At 45.7% G+C, this 17,928-nt stretch overlaps 1 protein-coding gene across 1 annotated transcript in view; it reads right to left on the minus strand.

Moving 5' to 3' along the window:
* LOC104498243 (tenascin-like) overlaps positions 1 to 3,283 on the minus strand; it is a gene marked incomplete at its 3' end in the record, with an annotated part of 9,428 nt that extends 6,145 nt beyond the window's left edge. The window contains exons 1-2 of the mRNA XM_010141601.1: positions 2,818 to 3,283; positions 458 to 1,864 (exon numbers count right to left, since the gene is read on the minus strand). Of these exons, the coding sequence (XP_010139903.1) occupies positions 458 to 1,864; positions 2,818 to 3,283 (1,873 nt within the window). The remainder of the gene's footprint in view (positions 1 to 457; positions 1,865 to 2,817) is intronic.
* Between the last annotated feature and the right edge of the window lie 14,645 nt (positions 3,284 to 17,928).

Genomic DNA, 17,928 nt, shown 5'->3' on the forward strand with positions numbered 1-17,928 from the left:
TGATCTCCTAATAAGATGACTCTGGATACATCTCCTTCTTCCCCATAGCTGGAACAGCTTCTTTCAAATATATTTTTTTATTAGGATCAAGAGGTACTATGAGAAACTGAAAGGTCGTGGTGACAAATCCCAGCCAGGGCTAGCTACAGCTCCAGTAACACTGTGGTGGGAGATAATTTGGAAATAACAAATGGACTGCAGCACCCTTTACCAGCTTGTCAGCTTGCTGACTACCAAAAGCCACCAGCAACCACTACACATACAGCCCCAAAAAAGTAAAGGAGGCCAAGAGTTTGCAGTTGGTGGTGTCACTTCTCTAATTTAGCTGTTTGGACTACGACAAAAGAGTGACAAGAGGGCCCAGCTATCCAGAAAAGGTCCACAGAGCCTCTGAGGTACTCGATGGCCACAGGGAATTACCCAGGGGAAGCAGTTCAGAAGGGACGTTACAACCTACCGTTGGAGCAGTCATCCCCCACGTAACCATCCTCACAGACACACTGCCCGTCGACGCAGCGGCCCGCATTGTTGCAGTCGTTGGGGCAGGACTGTTCACGGCAGTCCTCCCCCATGAAGCCCTCGTGGCACACGCAGCGCCCATCGATGCAGCGCCCGTGCTGGTGGCAGTCATTGGGGCAGGACAGCTGACCGCAGTCCTCGCCTGTGAAGCCATTGTCACACTCACAGCGTCCCTCCACGCAGCGCCCACGGTTGTGGCAGTCTTCGGGACACCGCAGCTCCCCACAGTCCTCCCCTGTGTACCCCTCGTCACACACGCACTGCCCGTTGACACAGAGCCCGCGGTTCTTGCAATCGTTGGGGCACCGCAGCTTGCCGCAGTCATCTCCGCTGAACCCCTCATGGCACACGCACTGCCCGTTGACGCAGCGCCCGCGGTTGTTGCAGTCATTGGGGCACCGCAGCTTGCCGCAGTCATCTCCGCTGAACCCCTCATGGCACACGCACTGCCCGTTGACGCAGCGCCCGCGGTTGTTGCAGTCATTGGGGCACCGCAGCTCCCCGCAGTCCTCCCCGATGAATCCCTCATGGCACACGCACTGCCCGTTGACGCAGCGCCCGCGGTTGTGACAGTCGTTGGGGCACCGCAGCTCCCCGCAGTCCTCGCCCAGGTACCCCTCGTGGCAGATACAGCGCCCACCCACGCAGCGCCCACGGTTGTGACAGTCCGCCGGGCACCTCTTCTCGCTGCAGTCATCCCCCACGAAGCCCTCGTAGCAGATGCACAGCCCGTTCTCACAGCGCCCGTTGCCGTTGCAGTCGTTAGGGCAGGTCAGCTCCCCGCAGTCCTCCCCGGTGAAGCCCTCCTCGCAGAAGCAGGTCCCGTTGACGCAGCGCCCACGGTCAAAACAGTCGTTGGGGCAGATGAGTTCGCTGCAGTCCTCGCTGGTGTAGCCCTCGTCACAGATACACTCATTGTCCACACAGCGCCCGCGGTTGTAGCAGTTGTTGGGGCAGAGGGGCTCGCTGCAGTCCTCGCCGGTGAAGCCCTCATGGCACACGCACCGTCCATTCAGGCACCTCCCGTGCACGCTGCACCCCCGGGAGCAGAGCTCTTCGCTGCAGTCTGTGCCCGTGTAGCCCTCAAAGCACACGCAAACCCCATCCACACACTTGCCTTGGTCGTTGCAGTCCGACGGGCAGGTGGCCTGGCTGCAGTCCTCGCCAGCAAAGCCTTCATTGCAGATGCATCTGCCCTGGACGCAGCGGCCCCGGTTGAAGCAGTTGCGGGGGCAGTCTGGTTCGGAGCAGTTGGGGCCTTTCCAACCTGGCTCGCAAACGCAGCCGCAGATCTCGATGCTGTAGTTGCCATGTCCGCTGCAGTAGGGTGTTGTGTCCAGGCGACCTGTACCAACAAGCAGGAAAACCTTTACTCCTTTGGCTCTGGGATGCCTTGGGCCAGTGCATCACAGGCAGCCTAGAAGGGGTCTGATTTCCCTAGCTCCCTACAGGACATTATTTCCAGAATCCCCAAGGCTTTTAAATGAGGATGCGTCCTCCTTTCTCCAGGGAGATTTACTTTACCAGGAACACTTTAATTTGCACTACTGCCAGGGAAGAGCCCCAGCCAACTGCTTGGTAAATGAGCATGCTGGACTCCTCTGCCCTTCTCAAAATACCTCTTCCACTGACTGAGCAGCTTTCCTGACTGCTTCATTAGGCCATGCCCCGTGAAGCATCATTCACCAATTCACTCCAGAACATAAAAAGCCAGGCAGCAAGCTGCATCGTCAACTGTGAGATTGGCTTTGTGCTCGGAGGAACAGGTCACTACTGAGAAGACCTGTGTTTTCTCCCTTGTATGACCAATCTCTTACCTCGGTTTAAACAACAGCTGGAAGGATCTCTCTTTCTCCCCTTCTCTAACTATTTGTGCTTGTCTACTGCTTTATATCCTGCTATATTTTTATAGGTCTCTATTAAAGAAATCTTGGAAAAGAAAATGGTTATTTTGGCAGCTTATTCAAGGGGACAAAACGTGGAGCCAAGAGCTTGGACTGTGTGAGTTTTAATCTTCACTCCGACACAGATTGTCACCGTGCCCAAGTGCCGTACACGCTCAATGCCACAGCTACAAAGCAGCCCAGGCAGACTTCTGACCCACGAATGCATAAAACCGCAAACCTGTGAATGAGCGTATCTTGCTGGCTAGCCAAGTGCGCTCCCAGTTGTGATTATATTTCAAATTTAACAGGTTGACTTTTGCTCATTCTTGAAACAGATTTGAGTATCTACTCTAAACAAGGTCTACAGCTGGCACAAGAATTTCCCCAAGAGCAGCGCCCCAGTCTGCCTTACCTTCTGCCGCCTGGGAATTGGGACAGCATCCAGCCCCACTGGCACACTGCTCCCGTAGGGAGGATACCAGCCCCTCCAGCTCCTCTAGTCTGCTCAGCAGATCCTTAATGTCTGGGGCCGATGCACAGCCACAAGCCTGGCGGGGAATGTTAATACGGTGTGTGAAGACAATCTGGTTCTCCTCATTCAACGTGTGCTCTTCGTAATTCTTGATGGGCTCTATTTCCGCCTTCAGGTCTGCATCACCGCTCGCTGTATCCAGGTCCACGGAGCGAAGGCAGCGAACAGGCAGCTTGACGTTGTAGACATGGTTAAAAATCACAGGCTGATGATTATCCTCTGGCAAGGTCACGTTTAGCCCAGCCTCCTGCTCCTGCTGGACAGCTCGCCTGATGAGTCCACCACTGACCTGCTGGTACAGCAAAGCTACCATCGTGCAGGCCAAAACCTGCGTTGAGAGTCCCATTGTGGCACTCAGTTCTTCTGCAAAGCTGATGAAGTCTTAGATACGTTTGGCCTCTGTAGTCTGGAGCAGAAAGTGGGGAGCCAGGTCAAACCAGGTTGGATATCCTTTCCTTTCCTGGCACACTTGTTCCCTAAAAGAAGAAGGAGCAACGTAAGAGGTGAACCACAGCTACAGCACCCAACAAAAGGCCCGTGAGACAGAACGTGTACTGGCCTCCTTGAAGAACACGGCTGGGGTGCTACCCACTCTACGATCTCACTTCACCCAAGCTGCTAAGCTTGCTCTTACGTATAACAACAGGAGCATTACCTTGTTTTCCAGGGCCTCAGTGTACTTGTGAACAAAACGACACAAGATGCGAATCTCAAAGCTACCATTATTTCAAACTTAGAGTAAGTAGAGTGGTGTACAGAAGGTTTAACTGCCTCAAGCAGGAGCCCGGGGTAAAGCAGCCTGCTGAGACTCATCTCCGCTGAAAACACTACTTTCAGACAGAAACAAGCAAAATAAATATATATTCTGTTATGTTACAACTACCATTAAAAGTCTGTATTTCCTTCACCCGTTAGTCCCCTGCTTGAAGGCTGTTAAAGACTGGATCACGTAATAAACTCGAGACATTGTCAAAAGGTGTATCAACTCTACTAAGCCCATCGCAGGCCTTTTCCACGTGTGTTAAATCACTCCAGTTGCTTGGGAATCCGAACCTCAGGGCTTGTAGCCCAGGAGTGAGTTTCATTACACTGATGTTTGTCTGCAGAAGCTCTAACACAATAGTTTGCTCATGGTTACAGGCTCCCGGCTGGGCCGTCTAGCTCTTCCTGAAACTCCTCCTTTTCCATTAGCCACAGTATTTCCTCTTCCTCCTCAGTCTGTACCTGCTCCTCTCAAATGGGCCAGGGGAGCTGAAAGACAGCTCTTGCCTTCCCTGCGGAATCAATCCTTCGGCATGTAGAGTGGGAACCAAACGCAGTTAGAGGACTGACTGCACAAGGGCACCTAATATATGTCATCTCAGCATTTGGGGCTTTTTCTACTCCCAGAAAAGCTTGGTTAAAGGGTTAGGTTGGTGACTGCTTTCCCTAGTTGTAAGCTAGGGAAATGCCAGTAATGGAGGAAAGAGCAATTTATTCTCTAAGCAACCGTGTTTTAGTTTTAATTCATTTGTCAGTTGAGAGACTGGCTTCTTCCACCCTTCTGCTTCCCCCAAAGTGTAGAGATCATTTTTTTCCATGCTGTCCCAGCTGCTGTTGTGAAAGAATGACAATAATACAACAGGCACTTCACTGAAGTTAATTTTTTGTAGGCAATGTTGAGTTCACAAAGTGAACTTCACCCCTTTTTATTGGAGAATAAATCAGAAGTAAACAAGCAGTGGTGGAGGCTTTTTTATTGTCATGGAAAAGCACTTGGCTTTAAGCCATTTCTCACCCTTAGCCCATTTGTTCAACATGTTCAGGCCAGCATTGGAAATGGGATTTTACTCTCAAGCACTCCCACTTGCAGTTTGCAAACTGCTTTCCACGCCATGAGATCCCATATGCTACACGCTCTTTGCTCTCAGACACGATCGTGTAGCTAAAACTGGTACCCAGTCCTCAGGTAGGTATTTAAGGGACAAGCTACTTAGCAGATGCATCACCAGTGAAAAATGAAACAAACTGGAAGCAGCCTGCATCTAATTCTCACTGAATTTCAGTGAAAATTGAGCATCCATTTCCTTACGGCTTTTGTAAATCCCAACCTACAGAATATGGGTGTTGCCCAAATCAAGAAGATTGATTGTAGATTTTCTGCTGACTGATGTGAGTTTACATATAATTTTATGATGGTACAAAATGTGATTTCTTTACTATTCCTGGAAAATGAAAAACCTGCCACTGACTAGAGCCACCGTCACTTTCACTAGCGGTGAAAGCCACACGAACACCACTACTTTTACCGGATACTCATTGTATTTCAGTCAGCCAAACCTCAGCCTACACATGATACTGGAAGATGTAACGTTGTGTATCTCGGCTGACATCCTTTTGAAGTTGATGAAGAAGCGCTGCGGTGGTCTACAAGCAGCATTCCTCAGTGTCTGGTCTGTGACCTCTGTGTTCAACACCTAGTGTGATATTTGAGCTAATCCAGATCAGGTGTTTCTCCTCTGATCTGTCAAGGACCCAGCATGATTAGCTGAGCTCCACTCCTAGATCTGAGAGCTACAAAACAAGATACCTTCCCACAATTATTTATACATTAGCCATATTTTTGGCTAGAAGAACAAAGATTACATCCTTCTCTCCAACTCCCATTCCTCAGACATGTCTAAACAACAGTTCTGACCGCAATGGACCACCCTGGAGCAGGCCGTTCTAGAGAGCCATGGAAGCCACAGCAACTGTCAGACACTGTTGTTCCTTCATTTTCCCCATCTTCTTCCCTTCACAGCAGCCCACGTAGACTGTGTTTTAAAACTGCCTCTTGGAGGCACCTTCTCTGTATTTTCTTTGCAGGCATCACCTGCTCAGTTATTCACAGGCACCTAAAAGTCTTGCAGCAAGGGTTTGCAGAAGAAGGTGACCATTCTCATCATAACTTGGGCCTTGATCATTGCCAAGATTATGCAGTTGGTCTGCAAAATATTCTGCTTGTCCTGCAGACCAATACAATCTAGAGCTCATGTCCTCCCAGTCTGATCACTGGCATCCTCCCACAGCCATCACCCACATTAGGCAAGAGTTACCTTTTACTTCTCTTGTGTTCTCTTAGGCACAACCACAGTATAAATAACAACAAAAAGTGCTGTGGCCTCTCACATGTCTTAAATTTCCTTGATCAGGAGTGACCTCCTGCAGGACTGAATTTTACAGTCCTGCCACTTAATGCCCAGGACAGAGATGTCAGTCTCTCTCTCATAAATGTGCTGTCCATATCAATGGGGTGAAAAAAAATATTCCTTGTCTTTTACTAACTGTTAAAGTTAAGTGTTACCCGAAGAGAGAAAAAAAAAAAGAAGACTATTTCCAGAAAAACACTCCCTGGCTAGTACTAATAACACAGAGTTAATAATCTCAGTGACATGTGGTGGAAGTAAGATGGACTGTCAATAGCACAAAGGAAAGGAATCATTTTCATTTCCACTGCAGCCTTTTCATCCGGGGATCTGAAAACACATCAGAGCCTGGCTGACGGAAGTTGAAAAAATGTTAGAGTTATTTTTTTGTTTAGATATTCCACCCCCACACACCCCCCTTCCGACATCAGAACTTTTCCAGGACCTTTCCATTTAATTGGACATTTGTTTCTTAATAGGAAATTTTCAGCCAATCTTGAAAAAACCCCAGGAATCCTGACTGCCAGGGAATAATAAGCCAAGGTAATGTATGAATATTTTCCTTCCCTGAAGACGTATTTGCTGGAAACCAGCAGGTGTGAGAAACTAAATTAATGTTTGCATAGTTTAAAGTTCCAGTGTACCACTCGGCCTGTCTTGCAAACTCAGGAGCGGCAGAGTTGTGGGATGATTTGTGGGTATGTGGAGCGATAAATATGCAAATGAGAACCCTGTGCGATTTTAATCAAAACAGATTGCAGCAATGAAGAAACGGAGGTGTTAAAAAGCATCTCAGCTGTCCTTCTTAAAAGAGGCAGAAGGCTCATTAGATTTGCTCAGACACCATCTACACGTCGTGACTTGGAAATTAGACTTAAAGAAAGGGAAAAAAGAGAGAAAACAGACAACAATTCCTCTCTAAACAGATAATTCCAACAGAACAGTAAGTGGGGATCAGATATGGTCAGTGTGTATTGGATTCAAGGACATCTCATTGAAATCTGCGTAAAAGTGGCAATGAGCCGATTCTGTTCGAGAGAAAGACTCAGCTGGAGAAGAGCCATCGCCTTCTACAGAAAACACAAACCAGTGCAGTTTGAGGTTTGCTAATTGCTAACCCCAAAATAGTTTCCTGTGATCTGCTAACTGAAGAAACTCATGTTTAAAGAATTTCCACCAAGGCGAGATCTGGCTGTCTGTTCCCTCAAGACTGGGGTGTCCAGCTGTGCATGCGTGTAGGCACTGGCATCACGACATCATGGTGCTTTTCTCTTTGCCTATTGCCATACACACAGAAGAGCCACCACAGGAATTTGATCTGACCTGGAATATTCCCTCTTTGCAGAGACAAGGAATTAATGCATTTTCTACGAAGGGTGCGAGTAGTGCTATTGCAGAGGATGGGTAAATTGAAACCCTCTGCCAGAATGCGTTTTTACAAGGCAAAGCTTCGAAAGATGGAACCTTTTAAAGCAGAAGTACTAAGATAGCTTCATCAAGATCAGGTGACTTCTGAGGCTCCAGGCATCTCCTCAAACAAATGGTTTAAGGTTGAAGTAAATTTAAATGTTTTCAAGGAAGAAACTGGAGCAGCAGAGCTGAGAGTTTTGACATGGCAGGTTAAAACACAAACAGTTCTGACTCCATCATCTTTCACTGCTGTTTCCGTACATTCGTAACTATAGAAAAATTATTTTCTTGCCCTTCCCAATTCCACCAGGACAAAGGAATCAGCAGGGATACTCAATGTAGGTCGGACCACATTAAATCACAGCAGAGGGCAGACAGTCATAACCGTCAGTACTGAATCTTTCCTGCAGGAATGATCAAAGTCAAATCATTGCCTTTCTTTCCTTTTTTGTTTATATTGTTCTCATTCTAAGAAGAATTTTAAGGCAGCCAAATTTAGAGTAATCCAGGAAATCCATTGTGTTCCCCAAGGCTTACAGAGAACGTGCGTGTGCAAAGAAGTGTCACAACTGTTTCAACACCAGTTAGACACCACAGATACGAATAGGTCCTTGGGGAGAGAAGGTCCAAAGGGAAATATTCGTAATTCAGAAGTTTTCTTCAGAGTTTTAAATCAACAGCACGACAAGAGGAAAAGAGAATCATAACTATTAAAGAAGCTGATTCCGTCATCCTCAAAAGTTCTACCAGATGAAATGCTGTGAGAGAAGCTGTAATCCAGCCCATTTCCAGTTGCACTGAGAAGATTAACCTCTAATCTGTGTTCAGACAACTTCACTTCTACCTGCATGGCCAGTGCATGAAGAAAAAGACATCCTGCATATACTCTACAATTTTCTGTATAACAAATCACACATCTGGAAAATCTGCAAACAAATATGAACTGGACTCAGTGACACCACCACCACCCCCCCCTTTTCTAAGCAGCAAAACATGAATGCGCTGATTTGAGAGCCTTTGCCACCACCCTACAATGCCCCGCCCCCCTCCAGATTTGCAGGCTAATCCTGAAGTTAAAAGGAAAGAAAAGCATTAAACAAAAAGATCTTGCTGTCTGCAGACGTCCAACAGCAAAAAAGAGGGGAAAACACTCTCTGGAACAACTGCATAGAGAAAGGTACGGGTACAAGATAGTGAGAGGAAGGCTCAAGCTGGGCTGGGAGGGGTGCAAATGTGTGAACGGGGGGGGCGGACGTGGAACAACCAGACAGGAAGCTGTAAAACCCCTTTGTTGAACTGGAGCAGTATGAAATCTGAAGACAGAAGGTATTATAGGTACTAAAATCCACTTTCTGTTGCAGAAATGATCTGGTGATGTCCACAGTCCTGGAAGAAGGGCCCCATGGCACCCATGTGTGCTGTAGGAGGGGCAGACAGACTTTGCTCCTGAAGATTTTGTAATTGTAGCGGACAAGAAAAAGCATCATTCCTTCACTCTAAGTATGGAAAACTAAGTCATGTAGAAGCTGGCTCTGAGACACCAGACCACCCCGGAGCGCAGGATACACCCTGAAGTCACTGGTGTGTCATCTAGTGCTGGCAGTGCACGTTTAACAGCAGCCCCTTCATGGGACGGAGAACTCTTCGAGGGCACTTTGAATGCAGAGGTGGGAACTGATTTGCACACCTAATTCGTGATTGGTTTCTGAGCTCTCCTAGGTGTGAGTGTCCATGTGCAGAATGCATCTGTCATACATTCCAGGGGCCCTGCCCATGCCACTGGAATTAGGAATGAAAACAAAACAAATCTTAGATTTCCATAAATGAACTCTACAGTAGATCCTGAGGATCACTAGAACCAAGTCAGGTTTATACCTCAAACTGGCTCAAAGAACAGCCATTAAAACCAATATACGGGTATTTTTTGCCCCATCCAGCCCCTGAGGTCCTGCATTAGACATCATTCAGCTAAAGACAAACTCTTCACTCTAGTTAATTTTCCATCTTTGGCTTCAGCCAAATGTCTTCGGTGACATTTCTACTTTGGGGAAGCTGTGTAGTTTCTGGTTCACAGATCCTACTGCAGATCATCTTTAAATAAAACCATTTGGATTCATTTTAGCCTCCACCCATTCTACCTTGGCTGAAAAGCAGCATATAGACAGAGCTTTACCAAGGCTCTTTCGGAAGGAATTTTAATTAATTGCTTTGTGTACAATTTAGAATTTAGCAAAGGCTCATATTTCAAAGCCATCAGCATGACAGTACTACAAAGGGGGAAGGATAAATAACCCACTGAAGCCAACATCCATAAAAATGTGAAAGAGCTATGGCAAATTCTGAGTGATAAGCATAAAAGGAGCCCCATGAGAGACTAAACCTTCTGCTGTACAGTGACTATTTTGAGTTAAATTTGCATGATTATTCCATTATAAATGACTTCACTTTAAAAGTTTCGTACTTGTAGCCATGGAAAAATCTCTCTCGGTCTATCCTTGTTCAGGATCTCAGAGCAACCAGACCTTTCCAAACTAAACAATGAATCTGGATGGTTTTCAAAGCAGAGCAAAAGTTCAGGGATCAGAGGTGGTCTTCTTCCGCTATCAGTAGCACCTTTGATCAATAAAGTTTAAAATACAATCAGCAAATCTCACATATTTAATGAAAAATTAAGTCAGCTGGCAGAGATACAGCTGGGAGAAAATGACTGCTGAAAACATGCAATAATTAAACAGAGTGAAAAATAGACTGTGATGAGGTGCCTGCAATAACAGGATATTGAACTCTACCAAGAGGTGCCTTCCAGTTTTGAGTCCTGACGACTTTTTTGATTTATGTTTCTTAGAAATTACCTGGCTGCTGATGAAAAAAGTGAAGAAATTCTGCCTGAACGTACTACTGCTGCTATCGCCATTCCATCAAGCAAAGGAGCACGAACTCAGAGGAGAGCCAGGCGTGGGGAAATCGCCCTGTGCTGGGACTTGTGAGCTCTGAGGTAATTCCTCATTTCTGGCATGAGTTAAGTCAAGTATCATCCTGATTTCTCATAAGCCTATGGGAGATTTACCCCCTAAACAAAGTGCAAGTAACTGAATTACTTAATTCTTTTTATATTTCAAATTGTTCCTCTAGACAGATTCTTCAGTTCACCCCTATGAACAGACTTTCCCTGCTCTCAGTTTTTCTGCCTAAGTTCTATGATCCTCACGCTAGAGGTTGCCTCTTAATGCTGTATTAGAGCAAGTCCCAAGCATATTAAACAATAGCAGCCAAGCAGCTACAGTTCTTAATAAGGTTTGATCACCAGCACCTTCTAACTAGACCACAGACAGACAGTGGACAAAGTTGATGGTGAAAAGGGCAAATGAGATGCTTTCAGAAATTATACAACCTGGCCAGAGCAGTGCTGCTCTGAAACAACCACCCTGTTGTCTAGGGCTGCTGGGTATAAGATACTCCTGTTAAGGCCATGTCTACACAATTTATAGAATAAACTCAGTGCTTCCCTTGGAGCCATTCCAGAGGCCAGCCACTAGGGGAGAAAATTAAACAACGTCCTATGGAAACGCTTTGTGTTGCCATAAGGAGATTTCCCGTTCAAGCATGCTGGGGGGTGCAGCGATGGCCCCTGCTGCAGTTTGCACAGCTAGCAGCAAGGAGCACCAGGGAATCCCCATCCCAGGAAGTGTTTAACAGACATATAAATAAACCTGTGGTTGATGTTATTAAAAGAAGATTAGTCCTATGGAAACGCTTTGTGTTGCCATAAGGAGATTTCCCGTTCAAGCATGCTGGGGGGTGCAGCGATGGCCCCTGCTGCAGTTTGCACAGCTAGCAGCAAGGAGCACCAGGGAATCCCCATCCCAGGAAGTGTTTAACAGACATATAAATGTGGCGCTGATGGACATGGTTTAGGGACGCTGGCATTGCAGAGTGAACGGTTGGACTCGATGATCTTAAAGGTCTCTTCCAACCAGATGATTCTGTGACACACAGCTTCTGCTCTGCTCACTGCCCAGGCACAGCTCCTGCAGGACACATGAGGGGCCACTGCCTGTGAATGGTGCCTCCTGCAGATAACTTCAAAGTTGTACACTTGGGCTGTAATGCTAAAAAGCAGCCTGTGACCCCTTAAAAAAATGTAAAGGCACAGTGTGCATTGTAACATGATGCTTCGTAACGGCCTGAACCCTCAATTAATCAAAACAATCATGAATAACCATTGGAACAAAGGTTTGCAGCATCTGTTGTCCCACCAACAAGTACCACAAGCGTTATGCAGAATTCACATTTGCAGAAGCAGACCCTAAGGAAATGGCATCTACTGAATCCTAGAACACCCCGGCTTCCCTTGGCTTGTGTCTGAGCCTTACGTCTGCTTAATCGCAGTTGTTTGCACAAGAAGCATCCAACGTGGCATTACATGAGTTATATATAGCCAAGCAGATGCAGGAAGAGACCCACAGTAACCACAAGAATCCAAAGCTCTTAACGACTCATTTCTGGCACCACGAGAATTAATGAAATTATCTGTGTTCAAAATAAATGAAGATAATTGCCAAGCAACTTGGATGCATAATGCAGAATTAATCAGACCATGCTCGTAACTTGGTGTTTAATCTCTCATGTAATAGATTGTTAAATGCACATAATTAGAAACAAATAAATGATACATCTCAGTCTGTGTTGCAGATATGTTGCCTTCCAGCACGCTCATGGGCTCCTAACTATGGATAATGTGGCTTATAACAAACACGCCTCCAGCTAGCGTCTTGGCAGGATTTTGCCTTTTTAGATAATTTTACTTCAGCAACTGCAGGAGCCCATCCTGCCTTTTCTTGGATACCCTAAGGTCTCTGCTGCTAGAGCTCGACCAGCAAAAGTGTGCCAAGGTGGGAGGCTGCACTACTCTCCGTGTTCTCCGCCTTCACAGGGGCAATACAAGTTGTATCTTTACAGCCAGACTGAGATTTCAAAGCACTTGGCTAGAAATCCACACACTTCCTGAGAAGTGCCTGCAAAAAGGATCTGCTGAGGATGGTGATGCTGACCAATATCAGGTGCTAGAGACCCCACAGCATCCAGGCAATACAGCAGTGTCACCACTTACATTAGGGAAGGATATGTGCCACCTTCTGGCAAAGGGTTAGTTTCGGGAGCGCTGTGTGTGACCCCACAAGCATTCTCAGAGTCAGCTCCTGGCTGCCAAGGCCCTGAGCACCCAACAAAGCCAAGGCAGACAATGGGAGCTGTGAGCAAAAACCAGACTTGCTCCACGACTGCAAACCTGTGCCAGAACTCGCTGGTTCCAGGAGGGCGATGGCCCAAAGGCATGGCCCAGCCAGCAGCTTTTCAGTGCATGGCAAGCTATTTGTGACCAGGAAAATCTGCCTCTTGTCCTGGATTTCCATACACGTTTAATCCCAGTAACTGAGGAAGACATTGGCAAAGCATATGCCCCGCCGAATGGAGGCGAATAAAGGGCTTCACTGCAAACGGAGCCTAACGTTTATTTTGGGTGTGCGATGGAGTCTGAATTCATGTGATAGAGTAATCCTGTCGATGAGGTCATGTGTTCCTCTGAAGGGGCTTCTTTGTGCCCCGGGTTAGTTAGCAACGCTTTTTCTGTTATCAAGCATCTGATTAAACTCACAAAAGAAGGGTCTTTAAAAAACAGTCTCAGGCAGTATTGAGAAGTGAATAAATAAATCGGGGTTTTTTTCTTTTCATTTTATCGACAGGAAAAGGAAAGGGAATAAGATGGGAAAGGGGCACAAGAAAAGGATTTGTTCTCTGATTACAAAACAAAGGTCTTAATCTATTTTCAAATTTTCTAGAGAGCCCAACCCTATGGCAGACACTAGTTACACACATCCATGGGGCAAATTTCACCTTGAAGGATCACAGTGTGCTGCTCAAATATCACAAGTCTCTTCAGAAGCCATCCTACACCTGGAGTGCCACAGCACCTACCTTCTGCAGTAGGGAAATCCTTCACCGAAACACTGGGCTTTGCTTCCAGTATGGGGGAGCTAAACTAAAATGTGCCCCAAATTTTTATTTGGCTTGATGAAAGACTTAGCCCTGTGGATGAGAATAGCTCAGACAGGTTTTGTGATGCTTTGGAGCAGCCCTTCCCGTGTGGCAGGAACAGCAGCTCAGCTCTGAGGAGGGAAAGGAGGAGTTGTAACTCAATCACTACTAATTTGCCTGGCAGGACACACACACAGAGGTCAGCTTAGATTGTGAAGTCTAAGAAGAGCAAAGCTCGAGTTGTTTTGCACTGATTTATCTGTAAGCACTCAAAGATACTTATAAATAGGAAGATACCTGCTGTTAAACACCTGTACATGCTAGAATGCAATATTTTGGATTAGTTATTTGGCAGCATCAGTGATCCCCTATATTGGGGGAAGAAAAAAACCCAACACCTCAGTTCCTCTCATTCTGGCTTATTTCATTCAGTACGTCCCTGTCCTCTCCACTGGATGTCTGAGCAACCAGACCTGTAAAGGTTGGCTCCATTACAAAGAGCACTATAAAAGAACAGGGACCAAGTGATGGTAAAGTAACAGGTACAACCGGTTGAAAGGTTTTTTTCACAACACATTTTGCCATTGAAAGATACAATTTTTCATTTAGTTCTGAAAACTCAGCAAGAAGAAAACTTGAATACAATCAGCAGCAGTTCAGGAGTTCTCTCTCAAGAAAAAATTCCATCCTACCCTGAAAACCCTTTCTGAAGAAACCTTCTTCGAAACCAGTAATTTTTCTGCTATGGTTTGCTTTGAACAAAAGGGCCCTTTTGGAAGAGCAGCCACCTCAATCATTCCTTCAACCTCCTTTTTCTAATAAAACACAGAGCAGCCTGGACTTCAATTATAAGTGAGAAGCATAATAGAAGTGAAACTACAGCGCTCATGCTCTCCTTCACCCCAAGACAGGAGGAGAAAGAGAATTACTCTTATGTTCATTAACACCTCTAAGTGCAGCAACGTTCCCCTGGGGAAGACAAACATGTTGGGGCATTTTAAAACACCATTAGACACCAAACTGAATTTTCAGGTAGCAAAACACTTCAAAAATTAAGGTCCAAAAGCCAAAGAGCTTTTTACTGATGGCCAACTCACTGTCTGGGTACTGTTACCATCTCTGAGGACACCGATTCTTCTGTTTGCAAGGCAAGTCCTGCTTATTGTACAAGAAAGTATCGTAACTGCAGACAAATAACACTGTCACCCCCCGCACACCCAGCGTGCTTGGCTGGGAACCATCTTGGCTCAGGATGTGAAACAAACAGCTTGAAAGACTGGGAAAAGAGGAGAAAGAAGAGCTGGGAGGGGGAGCAGGGGAGGCAGATGCCCAGATTTCTGTTTTCTAATTGGATTGTACTGGTCTGCTGTTATTGGCCAACTCCACTTTCTCTTCTCCTATAAAGCATGTTGGACCAGCTGGTGAATCTGACCTGTGGCACGCCAGTGATTCTCAGCAGCTAAAAATACGTCTCCATATTACTTTTTAAAAATTGCCTGTTTTGTTTGAGGCAAAATAAGGATAAGATCATGTAAAAAGGCTGCTGAATGAGTTCAAGGGAATGATGCAAACTGCAGCAGGCTGAAGTAGTGTCTCAGATGGTTTATGTTGCTGCCTTAGAGGTGCAAAGCCCAGGAAATTAAAATGCTGCATCTATAAAATGCTCAGGGTTGGGTTTTTTGCGGTATTTTTTTGGTTGTTTTTTTTTTTTTCCAAATTGAATTTATTCTCTTTATTATGTGAAGAGCTGGAACTCTGAATGCGGAGGTGAAAAAGCCAAACAAATGTTCGTTTGGAGTAATTTTTTTTTTAAATATATTTCAGCTTACATTTACAACAGCGGCTTATATGTTGATGTGATTTGGGTCCTGCTACCGGACTCCCTCCAAGTGCCAGGGAACCTACTGCTGCCTGATGGTAAAATCAAAATGGGAATGAGGTTTGAGATGAACTGATACATAGGGCAGCCAAAGAACGTGTTCATTTGGGAGTTACAGTTTGGTGGAAGGGTGAGGCACAGCCTGTTACCTCATAGGATCATTGCGAGGGGAGAAATGAACAGGTCTGCCACTGAATGGATTCCCCAGGCCCAGAAAAGCTCCATCTCAACAGTAGTTGAGACAAAAGTTTCCCAGCCAAGGGCTCATCTCTGAGTCTTCTGAACTGTAGTGAGAGAAATGAAGCTAAATAGAGCTGGTTTGACAGGGCTGGATGCGTGGAGCCCCCACAGAACTGGGTGTTCCTGCACAGAAAGTGCTCACAACCTTGGGATTAATAGTGTGGTCTCATGGCTAGAACCGAGGACTGAAACCAGGCATCCTGCCCTGCAATTATTTTATCAATCATCTAGGGTGTCTCAGTTTATCCACGGGTAAAACCTCACAGGAGAAATCTATGTCTCAGTCAGTTAAGTATTTCCAGGTCCTCACAGGAAAGGGACTGTCGAATCCTCATTTCCACAATTCAACATCTTCTTGAAGAGTGCTACAAAACTGCCAGAAAATATTTGAGTAAAAAGTGAGGAACTAGAGTGTTACCCTCTGCAATGGGAGGAAGGAAAAGCAGCACAGATAGGGAAATATCTTTTGCACTGGAAAAGAAAGTCTGACCAGAGATGGGTAGCAAATACACAAACAGTTCCATGACCACTATGAAATTCTAGGGTAACAACAGAAAATTGAAGAGTTATTCTGAAGCCAAAGCACAAGATGCGCCAAGCCAATCACCAGAATAAGAAGAGGAATCCATGGAAATAAATGATAAGGTTAACAAAACCCACAGAGAAACACACCAGAAAATCTGAGGAAAAAAAATCTCCAACTGAAACAGAATGCAGGGGTCCAGCTAATTATCTTCTATCTCCAAAATGCCCTTTCACCTGCAACAGGCTCCGGAGGTTTTATGAAATCAGAGGAATCATTCACACACATACACACAATCTTCCCCCCGATGAGCTCTATCCACCACCGTGCAGCAGCATCTGCTGTTACATGACCTTCATGCTTTCAGGCAGGAGCAAAGAATAGTATCTCCAGCCCAAACCACTGAAGAGTTTTTATGCCAGACACAAGAAACAAACTTGTTATGTTATGGGGCAGATTACTCAAATGTGTAAACTACAGAAGAGAAGGAGATTTAGGAGAGGTAACTGCGGGAGACCCAGCACCAACCCCACGTGGTCTAGGCTACCAGTGACTGATATGAGGCAGAAGTTAACAGGGAATTCAGCTTGTCCTTGGGTCTTGGTTTTTTGTTAAGAGCTCAGACACTTGAGCATCAATTTCTGGAAATGAGAACTCAGAAAAGAGAAACAAAACAAGCAAGTCGGTGGGGTGCTTTAGAGCTGCGTTCAGGCTCCTGGCAGGGTGCTCAGCCATCAGCCAAGTAGAGCAATTTGCTACAAACTTGAGAGGAAAAAAGACCCCCAAACCAACAGAACTATACATCTGCTAAATACTTTTTTGTTTCTCATCTGCAAAGCAATCTCTGTTCTTACAGCAGTTTTCAGAGCTGAAAGAAAAAAACCACTAGCAGATACAGCCTAGACAAAAACTGGTTTAAAAACAGGACACAGTGACATGAACAGCAACCGAGACAATGGATCCTGAAAAACTGTCGCTGTTCTAAAAACAAGAGCAGAACTATAGAGATAAGTGACCTTAGGAGGACTCCACAGAAAGCAGAAGGGAAGCGTTCACACCTTCCTTAGTTTCCCACTGAAACCCCATTTGCATTTACAGCAAAGAAGTGAGTTTTAACTGTTAGTCTCTGCTGACACCCGTAGAACTCCGGACTGTTAAATGTGGAACTGAATCAGGTCTGTAGCAGAGCTGCCACAGCCACTGGAGCCTTGAATAGTGCTTTTTCAAGATAAAAAAACAACCCTTCCGCAGCAAAAGCAACTTCTGTGCAGAAACTCACAGCAGAAACCACGCTTGCCTCCAAAGTTGGTCCTGTACCTTTTAATAAAGCCTTTCCTAATAGCAAAAGCATTCGCTCGGTCTCTTGGCTTTTTCCTCCTCATAGCAAAGACGCAGAGCTGGAAAAGATCTACGGGTTTCTAAACTTGCCTTTGGAAAGTTTCGTTGCCAAGTTACACTTTGTCAGGAGCTCGTTATTTTCTGGGTAGACACTAGAGACCACACTTTGAAACTGCATCAGCAAAGCCCTCAAAATAATTCAAACTATGAGGTTTGTGTGCATTTTCGCATGAATCACAGCAACTTACGTTGGTTCCACGTGCAAAGCTCTGCTTCATTTCCAGACCTTCTCCACAGTGTTTCTTCCAAAACCACCTACAGATTTTCCAGAGGCAATTTCACAAAGTTCTAGATGGTTTCATGATGAGATGGGAAGAGCAGAAACTCAGGACTTCTGAATG

Source organism: Buceros rhinoceros, unplaced genomic scaffold, assembly GCF_000710305.1.
Source record: "Buceros rhinoceros silvestris isolate BGI_N320 unplaced genomic scaffold, ASM71030v1 scaffold12380, whole genome shotgun sequence".
NCBI lineage: Eukaryota > Metazoa > Chordata > Aves > Bucerotiformes > Bucerotidae > Buceros > Buceros rhinoceros.